The sequence below is a fragment of the Adiantum capillus-veneris genome, chromosome 9, assembly GCF_014529385.1.
Source record: "Adiantum capillus-veneris isolate H3 chromosome 9, ASM1452938v2, whole genome shotgun sequence".
NCBI lineage: Eukaryota > Viridiplantae > Streptophyta > Polypodiopsida > Polypodiales > Pteridaceae > Adiantum > Adiantum capillus-veneris.
The window spans coordinates 92,804,078-92,814,327 of NC_140939.1; the positions used below are offsets into that span (position 1 = coordinate 92,804,078).

Genomic DNA, 10,250 nt, shown 5'->3' on the forward strand with positions numbered 1-10,250 from the left:
CTTCTAGGGAGAACTAAATGTTAAAATTGAAACTTATGACCAAATTACAAGAATTGCCTAATTCTATTTTTTGGCCAAAATTAGCACTTTTATGATTTTTTTGGTGGCTTTCTTGATATCCAAATGCAATTTTGATTGTGTAAGTATCGTTTATAACATAAAGCTAATCTTCCTTGAGTTTTGGGAGACCTAATATGCTATATAGCATAGTATATGATGATGGTTGAGAGATCCACTTAGTAAGAGATCCATTATTCTTTTGACACGCTCCATGGCCCCTTTTGGATCCAAAGGCTCAAAGGGAACTAAGAAAACATGTTTCACTTAGTAAGAGATCCATTATTCTTTTGACACTCTCCATGGCCCCTTTTGGACCCAAGGCCCAAAGGGAACTAAGAAAACATGTATGTAGTATCTGTATTGAGCGTGACTATAGAAACCTTGATGATAGATCTGCAAAATGGCAAAAATGCAACTTTTTTGTACCTATTTTTTTTGCTCCAAAAAATAATAGTGAGGAAAAAGTAACCATATGTTTTGACCTCCAACCCATTGAAGTTAACGGGAAATTTTATTTCATGTCCTAACAAAAATCCCCACTCTTATTTATATTTCATGTCCTACAAAAATCCCACCTCTTACATGCAATATTCTCATGTTCCACTTAGTAAGAGATCCATTATTCTTTTGACACGCTCCATGGACCCTTTTGGACCCAAAGGCCCAAAGGGAACTAAGAAAACATGTATGTAGTATATGTATTGAGCGTGACTATAGAAACTTTGATGATAGACCTACAGAATGGCAAAAATGCAACTTTTTTGTACCTTTTTTTTTCTCCAAAAAATAATAGTGAGGAAAAAGCCATATGTTTTGATCTCCAACCCATTGAAGTTAACGGGGAATTTTATTTCATGTCCTACAAATATCCCCACTCTTATTTATATGCAATCAACCGTAAGAAATGGCTATTTTGGGAAAAATACATTGGTCCATCAACTTTGGAGGCTTGTTGTGACCAAGACATGAGAAATTTACAATTTTTTTATTTTTGCCATATGTAATAGTCTTTGAACTATAAGCTCATGAAAGGATTTTTCAAAATGAGTGGATCTACTATGGTTTTAGATTTTTTTTCCAAAACCCTGAAGGACACTTTTATGCCCTATTAGGTTACCAGACTAGTGTTAACGATGAAATCCCTTTGCTTTGCAAGATCATGTAAGGCACAAAACAGATGTAGAGAAACATTAATTTTTCTATTATTCTACAAAGTGCATACATTGTTCATATGTACACCCTAGATAGTAGGATATGCAAAACATGCAGAAGTTAGAATTGTGACGATGCCTATTCGGAGCTCTCCTCCAATACGGTTTGTTCAGTCTATGAACCCCTCGATCTTTAGGTCTGCAGTCATATGCCGGAGAAGTTATAAGCCTTTGTGTAGGACAAGGTAAAGGCAATGGAGGAAAAAACTTTCAAGATTTGCACGCGACAATGCGCAAGATGGAATGGGAAAAAATGAGCTCAGAGAGCAAAGCCTAGTTTTCAAAAACGCAAAAGATTGAGACATTTAACATTGAATTCCTGGCCTTTGAAAACTGAAGCGCTATCATTATTGGACTACTATTTGGGTTTTTTATAAACATACCATGTAATGGAAGAGAGATTCACCATGTAGAAAAGAAGAAAATAAAATTTTCATTCTCTCTTTATGCTAACAAAGCATTTTTCACATGGCTCAAATTTGACTCCAAACTTTTCCTAAGGAATTGTATATCTAGCACGTGGGGGCTTGATTCTCTCATACAATTCGGAGTGTGTAGCAAAAGGAGAGAGGAAAGAGACAATGGAGAGAGAGAGAGAGAGAGAGAGAGAGAGAGAGAGAGAGAGAGAGAGAGAGAGAGAGAGGGGCGAAAGGCTAGCGAGCACAAGAACTCCAAGTGGAAAACTCTACACATGATACAAGACAAAGGACAAAGAGCCCCTTATGCCATATATATAATGAGCTAGGGTAAGATCGGGAAAATCTCTGTGTCAAAATACCACAACAAAAACTCAAACCCTCATCCTAAAAATGAAAAATGGTCAAAAAAAGTCCGTAGATTGCGAGTACCACGATCCAACTTATCCTATCCACTATGAAGTCTAGGTGTTGTTTGCCCAATCATATCTCTCATCTCCTTCGATAATGTTATCTATCTAAAAGAGGCATTGGATCGTCATTGATCCGTATGCATCTTTGGTGGCACATTGAGTCCACAATGTCTGCACATACTTAGGAGCCACCACTTTGAAGCCAAAGGTTTCCAATCTAGGGCACCCACATCAATTGTAGAGATGAACATTCATGTAGAGCTTTCATCATCCGATAATGTAGATGAAGCCCCAAAAGGAGGCTTTATCTTTGAGGGGTTACTTGACAGCATAGTTTTTTCCATACTTTGGCAAACATATGGAAAATAGACATATGATATCACATTCCATGCTCCATCTGCAAGTACTTTGAAAAATCATTTTTTTAAGGCCCAACTTGGGATGCTTTTGGCCTTTGGGAAGATAGTATGGGCTTATTAGAGCTTCTAGTTAGAGTGGTCTTATTTTGGCTTGGATAGTCAAGGAGTTGATACTAGATAAGGAAAGCTTGTGTGTGAATACAATCTATTGTTGGTTTTGCTTTATCATGCGTATCATATGAAGTCTTCCATTGGTTTTGCTCATGAGTTTAGGTCAATATAGAATGGTTAAAGTAGGACATATGACTTTTTGTCTTAAGTAGGCTACGGTCACATATGGCTGATGCAAGGCTGGCCAATCATACTTTTTTCATACTTCCATACCTCTATGCATATGGGTTTGGAAAAAACAATGCTTGCCATTTCCAAAGACATCATAGAGTGGACTTGCCATGGTTCATGGGCAATCCAAAGGACATACTCATCTTCATCATTCATTTGGCACTGCTCTCGCCAATCTCGCCACGGATGGGCAGCATAAGCTTGCCAGTAACCTTCATGGACATCGGCGTCTGCATATTTATCTGTTAACTCTATGAGCATCCATTGGATTTGCGTTTTCGTTCACCACATCCGAGTTGGGGTAGCAAAGGTTATTACTTTCTGGTAACCAAGAAGGCATCGTTGATCCACATTGCACTCCATTGGTTTCGAGTAGATGCATTACGACCATCATCAATGTCACTTGGACATTTTCACATCACCTAGCAAAGCCTCTATCTCTCAAAGGTAGCAGCGGAGGACATCATCTAGGAGGCTTATGGTGGCTAAGGGCACAACAGTGGTAGCTACAGCAGACACGTGCGGTGTAAAAGTGCATGGCACTGACCCTTCTCAGTTAGCAGCAGGCGAGTTGCAAAGGGTAGAATGAATGGCATCGTTTACAATGACAACAATGGCTCTATATCATGTATGTTTACAATTCACAGAGCTCTAGTTATTGATTTTCTCAATTAAGAGCCATATTGTAACTTGCAGAAAGGACCAGCAGGCTATGGCAAGCTGGCCTTTTTTTGGTCTGGCTCTAGAACTCTGATCTATTTTCAGTCCCAACACTTGCCTCCTACTGCACACTATTAATTCTAAAGTAAATTCGTTTGAAGGCTCGTAAAATCATTTTCAAAAGCAGGCAAAAGGGGATATTCACGGCCAAAAACACAATGTCAATGATATACCCTTTTGTTCAGCCTTAATACCAAGGCCCTTCTTTCGGTCCAAAGAAAAACAATACTTGAAAAATAACTCTGCATCAAATTCAACAGGATCTTCTGATCAAGGGCTTAGAAGCCACCAAACATTTTAAAATGGAGGGTTCCCAAAACGCTCTTAAGAAATTCCTCCAAAAACTGCGGTATCTCCATTCAATTATAACATGCTTAAGCAAGAAAGGAACATGTCTGTTATACCCAACTCCAGACATTTTCAGATGTAAAAGAATATTCAATTAGCTCCTGTTTATGGAGTCGGATCTTTAAACAGACAAAACTTTTTCTTGTGTACAAGGAGGCTGTACTCTAAAAACCAAGAGTTATGATTTCTTGGGATCAAAAAACAGAGTATGCAAAGAATTTATCTTTGGGAGTATGGTGCATTTGTAGAACTAAAGAAGCTGCTAGAAGGCTAATACAATAAAATTACACTGGTAACTTGCTTGATGAGGTTAGCACAACATAAAGGAATAAAAATATGTGTTCTTTGAAGTGTCTCTCCAAATTGGGGTCAACAAGCTTGATAAGCTGGCATATAGCTCACATCAGAAAGACCGACTAAGTTCAACAAACGAATGTTACCTATGTTTGGGACCATGCAGGGGGGGTGGAGGCGAAATGAATGTAGCTCCTGCATAGTCACACATGCCAAAGGAGCATTCCTCCTGGTACGCACAAACGTTACCGCAAGCCCCACAATTTTGACTGTCCATATTAAGATCGACACAATCGCCATTGCAGCAACTTAGCCCATAACCACATGCTCTCCCACACTCACCACAATGATAGGGGTCCTCCTTTAAGTCCTTGCACATTTTGCCCCAACAACATGTGCTCCATGCGCTATCAGTACCCTTCTCCAACAAGGCCCCACACACACTTTCATTGTGGGTACATGATAGCACCGCTTCTGATCTCCTCCCATATCTACCATACATGGACCTTACAAAGTTAGAATGTCTAGCCATTTCATACTTTCCAGTCTTGTAAGCATCTCCATCTTGCATTGAAATGAGTAGCACTAGAAGCACAACACCATCGAGGATTACAAGATTAGCTGAGTTTAAGAGTTTAAAAGGAGATAACTGCATTCTTGACGACAATGAGGAAGCAAGAGAGTACAAAACTTGATAAACAGTTTACTGCCTATGTCTGCAGAGAAATAGGAAGATGCATGAATATGAGGTACTATGGAGAAAGGCAATGTGGGTTGCTAGTGAAGAGCCTCTGGACATCTTCATTCCCCTTGGAAGAGATGAGGAGTAATAGCTTGCCAACAAACTAGAGAATGCAGTTACGAGTGAGCTAACTCTCACAGAGAGGCATTAGGTCAGATGTATGCATGCAGAACAGACCATTAAAATTTGTCTGTAAGACATATAAATCTATCAAAAGCCTTGAAACCAACATCCTTTCCAAGAACAGACATCCTTTTCACAAATTGAAGAAGGAAAAAATAGCAGAAAAGGACCCGAAATGAATAATGGAGGAGATTAACCAAGACATTAAGATGGGCGCCTCTGTATGATCAATCAGACCACTTTTTCTATAGAAATAGAACATGGGCGACTAGGAAAACAGGAAATGAAGGTCGTGCAAAAATGGGTTCAAGTTAATTACCTGAAAGGTGAAAGGGATCATGGGCTAGGATCATTCGGTGGCGGTTGGGGAAAGGCCATGTGTCATGTGCGTGTGGTGAAGCGTCAAGGATATGGAAAGCCCTCCTCCTCCTCCTCCTCCTCCTCGTCCTCCTCCTCCTTCTTCTTCTCCCCTGCATGTGCTCATGAGCGAGAGAGCGGTAACTACTCTCACACATTCAAGTCGATCACGACTGACTAAAGCCGGGAGCGTTCGCTCGCTTCGATAACTGAGAAAGGCAATTCTCTTTTGCGGGTTGGTAGCTTTACATCTAAGCCTAAGGTTTGAGACTTTGAGCGAACAGAATTTCTAGTACCGCTAATACTTCCACTAACATAATATGGCGCTTGTGAGACCTTTGTCACGTGCCGATAGGTGCGAGCTGAAGGCTTGAGACAAAAAAAAAAGAGCTGGCAAGAAAGAGCACACGCTCGCTATAATGGCGGCTCTGTCAGGCTTTCAAGTGCACGGCGGCTCTGCGAGGCTTTCAAATACACACTTGGTGGCAGCTCTGCTTGGTGATGGCCGAAATTCAAAAGCCTTGCAGCAGTAGGACCCCGCCCTCAGACCCGCTTCGTGAAGTAGAGAGAGAGAGAGAGAGAGGAGAAGAAGAAGAAGAAGAAGAAGAAGACAGAGATCGACAATGCAGAGAGCACGTCGGCAGGGCAACAAGGTATTCTCTTCAATGGCTTACATCCTCCTTGCCTATTCTTCTCACCTCACCATGCTTGGTCAATCCATCACGACGCTTGACAGCCATGCATAGGGCAACCCAACCCTCGCTTGGCTCTCCCTACCTGAGGTGCACCTTGGGTACTATGAACTAGAGGAGGCGATCCTCCTCGCTCTCTCTCGTGGATTACACTACGTCTGTTGGCCCTACAAGACACTTGCCCATAAAAATGCCTTTGAAATCATTCTAAGTTGGCCTTCATCATCGTCAAGCCCTGCAACTTATCTCTAAGCGGAGCCTCTGCAGGAAACAAGCCTCTCCAGCTAGCGAAATCCCGAGCACAACTAAGAGAGAGAGAGAGAGGTTGTGGGTATGCTTCATATCATAGGCAACATGGGCACACACACACAGAGAGAGAGAGAGAGAGAGAGAGAGAGAGAGTCGCACCACATGGGCTACAGGCAATGGTGGCCAGGGTGGGCACGTCTGAGGGCGGATGGTGCAAGTGCTGCTACTACTGTGGCAGATGGTGCGGGTGTTGCTGCTGTGGCGGTGGTGGATGTTGCTTTTGTCCTCTCCTCGTGCTGCCTGTAGGAGCTCCCACCCCTCCTACACCTCCCAATGTGTACACCTCAGTACTGCCCCGATCATCATATGCGCACCTCCCCCCCCTCTGCTTCTATGCTTCTCTGCCCCGCCCCCCCCCCCCCCCCTTGCCATGAACTCAAGACACTGCATCGTTCCCACGAACTCAAGACACTGCAGCGTTCCCGCGAACTCAAGACATCTGTCAGGCACTGCAGCTCAAGGGGAGGAGTCTCTCCCATCCGTTGCATGCATGAGCTCCATAACACCACTCCTCTCTCTGTCTGTCAGGATTTGCAGCGCAAGTGGAAGACTCTCTCTCTCTCTCTCTCTCTCTCTCTCTCTCTCTCTCTCTCTCTCTCTCTCTCTCTCTCTCTCTCTCTCTCTCTCTCTCTCTCTCTCTCTCTCTCTCTCTCTCTCTCTCCCCGTTGCATGCATGAGCTCCATAACACCACTCCTCTCTCTGTCTGTCAGGTACTACAGCGCAAGGGGAGGACTCTCTCTCTCTCTCTCTCTCTCTCTCTCTCTCTCTCTCTCTCTCTCTCTCTCTCTCTCTCTCTCTCTCTCTCTCTCTCTCTCCCTCCCTCCCCCGTTGCATGCATGAGCTCCATAACACCACTCCTCTCTCTGTCTATTAGGCACTACAACGCAAGGGGAGGACTCTCTCTCTGTCATTAGAGATATTTTTCTTCTTGATCTCTCTCTCTCTCTCTCTCTCTCTCTCTCTCTCTCTCTCTCTCTCTCTCTCTCTCTCTCTCTCTCTCTGTTGCATGCATGAGCTCCATAACGCACAAGCACATGAAATATGAAATGTAACTTCGCTTAACATTCTATACTCTTATTGTTGGCAACAAGTGTGCAAGCCAAGGCAAGTGGAGTGGAGGCGTGTGTGAAGCATCTCAACCAAGTAACTCAACCAGGTAATTTTTTGACTCGGTTTAATTATTTGATAGAGACAGAGAGAGATAAAGAAATGACAACGATTAATTATTTGAGAGAGAGAGAGAGAGAGAGAGAGAGAGAGAGAGAGAGAGAGAGACAAACACACATAGAGACAAAGAGATGAAAATGAACTGAATTTTAAGGGTACTATACACATACACACACACATACTACACACACACACACACACACACACACAGAGAAGAAAAAGACCAAAGAGAATAAAAAAATTTGGGGGGGAGAGAGAAAGAGAGAGCTGACATGATGAAATTTAAGAGAGTTAAATGTAATGTTATGGTGATGTGCTCAAAAGAGTACATCCATGTGATCATAGACATGATTAAATTTAAGAGAGTTAAATGCGAATGAGATAAGATAAAAAATAGGGGCGAGAGAGAGTCCTAGGAGTCCACAAGGTTATAACCATGTATGGCCACTGAGAAAAAAAACCAGAGAGAGAGAGAGAGAGAGAGAGAGAGAGAGAGAAATTAAAAGAAAATGTTATATGAACTTTCCAAAAATTAGGGCTAAACTGCCTATGAGAGCAGACTTTATAAGTGCACTTAGGGTGTTCAAGTCCTCGCACAACTCCATCTAAAACTTATACATATATATTATCCAAAAATATTCTAGCCTTATAATAACAAGTGCTCCATGTGGTTGTACGATCCACTTTGCATGGTATAGTCTCATATATGTGAAACATCTACTAACATAATATGGCCTAGAGAGGGTTTCCAAAGATCTAGGTTTGATGTAAATGCTTAGAGCAATCCCAATACCAAAGAGGAATTGAACATCTAATATATGGGCCTTGAACTCAATATTTTTATCAAGAGGATACTTGAATATCCAAGGTAGCAATACAATCTACCACAATTCAATGCCTTGAACTAAAGTGACGGGAGCAATTCAAGAAACCCAAGAGGGGATTTTTGTCTTCTCCCTAATAAGGAAGAGGTTTTGAGCGTCTTGTCTTGAATGATCTATCTAATGATAGGGCTCCAAATCCAGCTATGCTATTCAAGTGACAATTAACATAACCAATCTGCCACACATGCACACTCACTTGGACATGAGAATATATGGTTATCATTCTCATATGAATAGTTTCAAAAGACCCAAGGATGTAAGTGCCATGACGCTAGCATTTATTCTATTAGTCATGAAGAACTCTAACGAGTTATGAAATGAAGGCATGATACTCAAGAGGCATTTGAATAATCAACATCTTATTCTTAACAATAAGATACCATCCTCGGGTGTTCTATACATCATGCCATTTGGGGTTGAACTTAAAAGCCTAAAACAATCCAACAAATCTAAAAGTTGTATAGGTTTGATAATTTTTACCTCATGAAGAGGGTTCCAAGCTCACGAGGAGATGATGTTAGCATCATAGATATAAGAGCTTATCTATTTTATGAGTCTTGAACTCAACATGTAATTCTAAAGTGTTTTGATTGTGGAATATGTCCAAAAGGGACAAGGCCTAGGCTGTTTTTCATATGATGCAAAGTGAGAGCATCTCTCCAGATGCAATTACATATGCATTACAGTTCAAAATAAGCCACAGTTTGATCACCAAAAGGTGACCACATGGATAGAGAAACGCATACGACCAAGATAGATTTCAAAAAGGGTTAGATAGAGATAATAACATGTGTGATTGAAAGATCCAATGTTGCTTTTGAACCCTACAAATTTTAAATACAAAGTGAGAGAGAGAGAGAGAGAGAGAGAGAGAGAGAGAGAGAGAGAGCGCTAGAAATTTGTAATGCTTTCAACACTTATCTAAAGAGACATATTGTAAAGTCAAATCTTGTGGACGAAGTCCTATAACAACTACACTTACATTGTCTCTTATTTTTTTCCATTAGGAACTTTATGGGACCTAGGGTATCTGCTGAATGTTTTGGTCATGGATTGGAAGCAATGGAGATAGTATTGCATCATATAATGATTCACTACTCTCCGGAAAAGAAAGTTGACTTCTTTCAAAGCATTGTTCGAGGTTTCTTTCTGGGTGTTACTATAAAAGAAGCATGGAGAACCTACGATCGCACTTCCATGAATCGAGATGGGCTACCCTTTCACCAGGTGTTTGTCAAAATCCACAATGATCCCAATCAATGGTTTCACAACCTACGCCTTTTTTGCAAATTCGAGTAAAGTCAGGATACTTAGATGCCCTCTACATTGATTCTGAGTTAGGTTGTTGTTCTATCTCTGAAGCTTATAGAAAAATTAATGCTTTAAAGAGCATTGTAGGACCTGATAAGATAGAGAATCATAAGGAGCCTGCTTTCAAGCGTCCCAATGCTAAACGCTCTTTTTCCATTTTCAAATGTAGATGGGGTTGATCATGTATTGAGCAGAATTTTTATCTACTAACAAAAATGATTGATGAGCATTTTGGTTTGTTTTCCACTTCTCATGCTAACATCTAGGTAGAGATAATGTATTTTTTTCTTTCTAAAAAATAAAGCACTTAAAAAGTGAAAATTTTAGGAGGGTTATTTTTTAATTTACAAGCATTCAAACCTTTCTCTTTGGTTGTCACATTTCTATTTGCAACCAATGTAGTTTTTTGTGTACAGTAAAATGGAGATTAGTCATGCCATTCCTCTCGCTATTGCAACCAATGGCTTGCTTTCATCTCGAATAGCTGCAAGTGCATCAGCT

General features: G+C 41.1%; 2 protein-coding genes across 2 annotated transcripts; one reads left to right on the top strand and one right to left on the bottom strand.

Moving 5' to 3' along the window:
• Positions 1-3,853: 3,853 nt before the first annotated feature.
• Positions 3,854-5,593, bottom strand: LOC147450814 (uncharacterized). Its single transcript, XM_086519842.1, has 2 exons — positions 5,348-5,593; positions 3,854-4,748 (listed from the first exon to the last, which is right to left on the bottom strand). Exons 1-2 carry the CDS (start codon positions 5,541-5,543, stop codon positions 4,306-4,308), a joined length of 639 nt encoding a protein of 212 aa, XP_086375968.1. The 5' UTR covers positions 5,544-5,593; the 3' UTR covers positions 3,854-4,305.
• Positions 5,594-5,713: 120 nt separating this feature from the next.
• Positions 5,714-9,982, top strand: LOC147450815 (uncharacterized). The gene is made up of 3 exons (XM_086519844.1): positions 5,714-6,038; positions 7,479-7,543; positions 9,446-9,982. Exons 1-3 carry the CDS (start codon positions 6,009-6,011, stop codon positions 9,735-9,737), a joined length of 387 nt encoding a protein of 128 aa, XP_086375970.1. The 5' UTR covers positions 5,714-6,008; the 3' UTR covers positions 9,738-9,982.
• Positions 9,983-10,250: the final 268 nt, after the last annotated feature.

Bases quoted from the DNA above. Each gene is read 5' to 3' on its own strand.
- LOC147450815 (XM_086519844.1), top strand. From the start codon at position 6,009: ATGCAGAGAGCACGTCGGCAGGGCAACAAG. The intron at 6,039-7,478 runs GTATTCTCTTCA...GTTGGCAACAAG, and splicing joins CACGTCGGCAGGGCAACAAG to TGTGCAAGCCAAGGCAAGTG. The intron at 7,544-9,445 runs GTAATTTTTTGA...TTTTTCCATTAG, and splicing joins CAACCAAGTAACTCAACCAG to GAACTTTATGGGACCTAGGG.
- LOC147450814 (XM_086519842.1), bottom strand. From the start codon at position 5,543: ATGTGTGAGAGTAGTTACCGCTCTCTCGCTCATGAGCACATGCAGGGG. The intron at 4,749-5,347 runs GTAATTAACTTG...TTGTGCTTCTAG, and splicing joins TGATCCCTTTCACCTTTCAG to TGCTACTCATTTCAATGCAA.